This window comes from Palaemon carinicauda, unplaced genomic scaffold (assembly GCF_036898095.1).
Source record: "Palaemon carinicauda isolate YSFRI2023 unplaced genomic scaffold, ASM3689809v2 scaffold2672, whole genome shotgun sequence".
Taxonomy (NCBI): Eukaryota; Metazoa; Arthropoda; class Malacostraca; order Decapoda; family Palaemonidae; genus Palaemon; species Palaemon carinicauda.
The window spans coordinates 17,501-20,000 of NW_027170322.1; the positions used below are offsets into that span (position 1 = coordinate 17,501).

The following is a 2,500-nucleotide window of genomic DNA, read 5'->3' on the forward strand; positions in this document are numbered from 1 at the left end:
GTATTATTATTAGTAGTAGTATTAGTATTAGTATTAGTATTATTATTATTATTATTATTATTATTATTATTATTATTATTATTATTATTATTATTATTGTTTTTATTACGAGTGTTATATTTTTCATGTCTTTTTCTAATATAATATTAATGTATTTATTTTCCAATATTACTGGATAACTATATTTCGTTATTGATAGAAAGATATAGAGATAGATAGATAGATAGATAGATAGATAGATAGATAGATAGATAGAAACAGATGGGTGTAAACCAATACTTGCAGCAAGCATGAATAGTGAAGATGCAATTTCACGAAAATGATATAGATATAGCTAAATAGCACATTCATCAATTTCATATGTAGGTATTTATTTACAATGTATGATTGTATATGTATGTATAAAATGTTCATGAGACACCACTTATTTCGAGGCAAACTTGAAAGAGAACAAGCAGTTTCATTGATTGATTGGACAACATAGATTCATGAGGGAATAAAGGTACATAAGAGTTGTAAGGATTATTTCATCTCGTATTTAAATCAGAGAGGGAGGAAGGAAGGAAGGAAGGAATGAATGTTTTGTTGGATTTGTCAATGTCAACTTTTCTTATAAAAAGAGATTTTGGGCCCTAAAGAGGGCCGATTTTTGTTAGAGTGAGGGGTTAAGTAACAACTTAAGCTCTCTCTCCACGGATGCGGCGAGCCAGCTGGATGTCCTTGGGCATAATGGTGACTCTCTTGGCGTGGATGGCGCACAAGTTGGTGTCTTCAAAGAGGCCGACGAGGTAAGCCTCAGAGGCTTCCTGAAGGGCCATGACAGCAGAGGACTGGAAACGAAGGTCAGTCTTGAAATCTTGGGCGATTTCACGCACCAGACGCTGGAAGGGGAGCTTCCTGATGAGAAGTTCAGTGCTCTTCTGGTAGCGACGGATCTCACGGAGGGCAACGGTACCAGGCCTGTAACGATGGGGTTTCTTGACTCCTCCTGTAGCAGGAGCAGACTTGCGAGCAGCCTTGGTTGCAAGCTGCTTGCGGGGAGCCTTTCCTCCAGTGGATTTACGGGCGGTCTGCTTGGTACGAGCCATTGTTGCTTACGATTTGAGTGAACAAACGCAAATGATTTTTCCGCCCTCGATTTCTCGCCTTTTATACCCTCCTACGTGACGTCACAGGCATCTGCACTCCCCATTGGTCAGTGGGCCGAAGTTACAAGCCGTTTTTCAAATGCTGAAGCTCGACATTAAGAAATAATACATATAAAATCGGAAACACAACAAAACACACATACAGACACACAAACTAATAATATGTACTCAGGCCCACAAACGAACAACAAAACATTTACAAAATCGACACACACTAACATACAATCACACAACAAAAATTCATGTTAACTGAGAAATAATGAACAGTGGTGTGACGTCACAGCGATCCTCATTCCCCATTGGTCTCTCGCCAGAACTCACAAGCCGATTCTCAGAACGTGAAGCTCAACATTTAGAAATATTCAATATAAAATCAACAACACATTCAATGGCAAACTCAGACACACTTAACATTAATACAAACACACACTCACTCAATCACAACAAAACAATCACAAAATCAACAACAGAAACTAACAGAAACTATTAACAAATCTACACCCTGAAGAAATGAGGCCCCCCTTTTGCTCTAACGCACGCACACGCCTTTATAAACCGAAAAATCCGACCGGGCCAGTATCATTTGCTCTCACACTAGCATCATGACTGGACGTGGCAAGGGAGGAAAGGGACTCGGAAAGGGTGGCGCTAAGCGTCATCGTAAAGTACTTCGTGATAATATCCAGGGTATCACAAAACCTGCCATTCGTCGTCTGGCCCGCAGAGGTGGTGTCAAACGTATCTCTGGCCTCATCTACGAAGAAACCCGTGGTGTTCTGAAGGTATTCCTCGAAAATGTCATCAGGGATGCTGTCACCTACACCGAGCATGCCAAGAGGAAGACTGTCACTGCCATGGATGTCGTCTACGCCCTCAAACGCCAAGGCCGTACCCTGTACGGTTTCGGCGGTTAGATGCCTTCTTTGCAAGGTTATCTAAGACCTACAGACAAGCAAGAATCCTGCTTGCAATCCTTGCAAAGGGAGGACTGTTTGTCTCACCTAAACCCGGACCTTTTTAGGTCCACAAATCACTTCTATAAGAAAGAATCTTTTGACTGAAATACACACTATTTGCCCCTCTAAAGGAATAAGCCTATAATGTCGCTCTGTAGCCAATGAACAAGTACATTAAGCATGCCTATATCTATCTATGTATCTATCTATCTATCTATTTATCTATCTATCTATCTGTCTATCTATCAATCTATTTGGAAAAGGATGTTATTATATTTTTTTTTTTTTCCATGTGAATCAATAAAGGTGTTTTTTTAGTCTTTTAGCCACTGTTGGATCTGGTTGGAAGGAATCGCTTGAATTGGGATTGTATATTATAATCTCAATGATTAATTT

The 2,500-nt window shown here is 39.8% G+C and overlaps 2 protein-coding genes across 2 annotated transcripts; one reads left to right on the forward strand and one right to left on the reverse strand.

The window, feature by feature from the left end:
- Positions 1-623: 623 nt before the first annotated feature.
- LOC137636288 (histone H3) lies at positions 624-1,135 on the reverse strand. Its single transcript, XM_068368714.1, has one exon. It carries the CDS (start codon positions 1,086-1,088, stop codon positions 678-680), a length of 411 nt encoding a protein of 136 aa, XP_068224815.1. The 5' UTR covers positions 1,089-1,135; the 3' UTR covers positions 624-677.
- A 577-nt stretch (positions 1,136-1,712) lies between these two features.
- Positions 1,713-2,178, forward strand: LOC137636289 (histone H4). Its single transcript, XM_068368715.1, has one exon. The coding sequence runs from the start codon at positions 1,751-1,753 to the stop codon at positions 2,060-2,062; it is 312 nt and encodes a 103-aa protein (XP_068224816.1). The 5' UTR covers positions 1,713-1,750; the 3' UTR covers positions 2,063-2,178.
- The last annotated feature ends 322 nt before the right edge of the window (positions 2,179-2,500 follow it).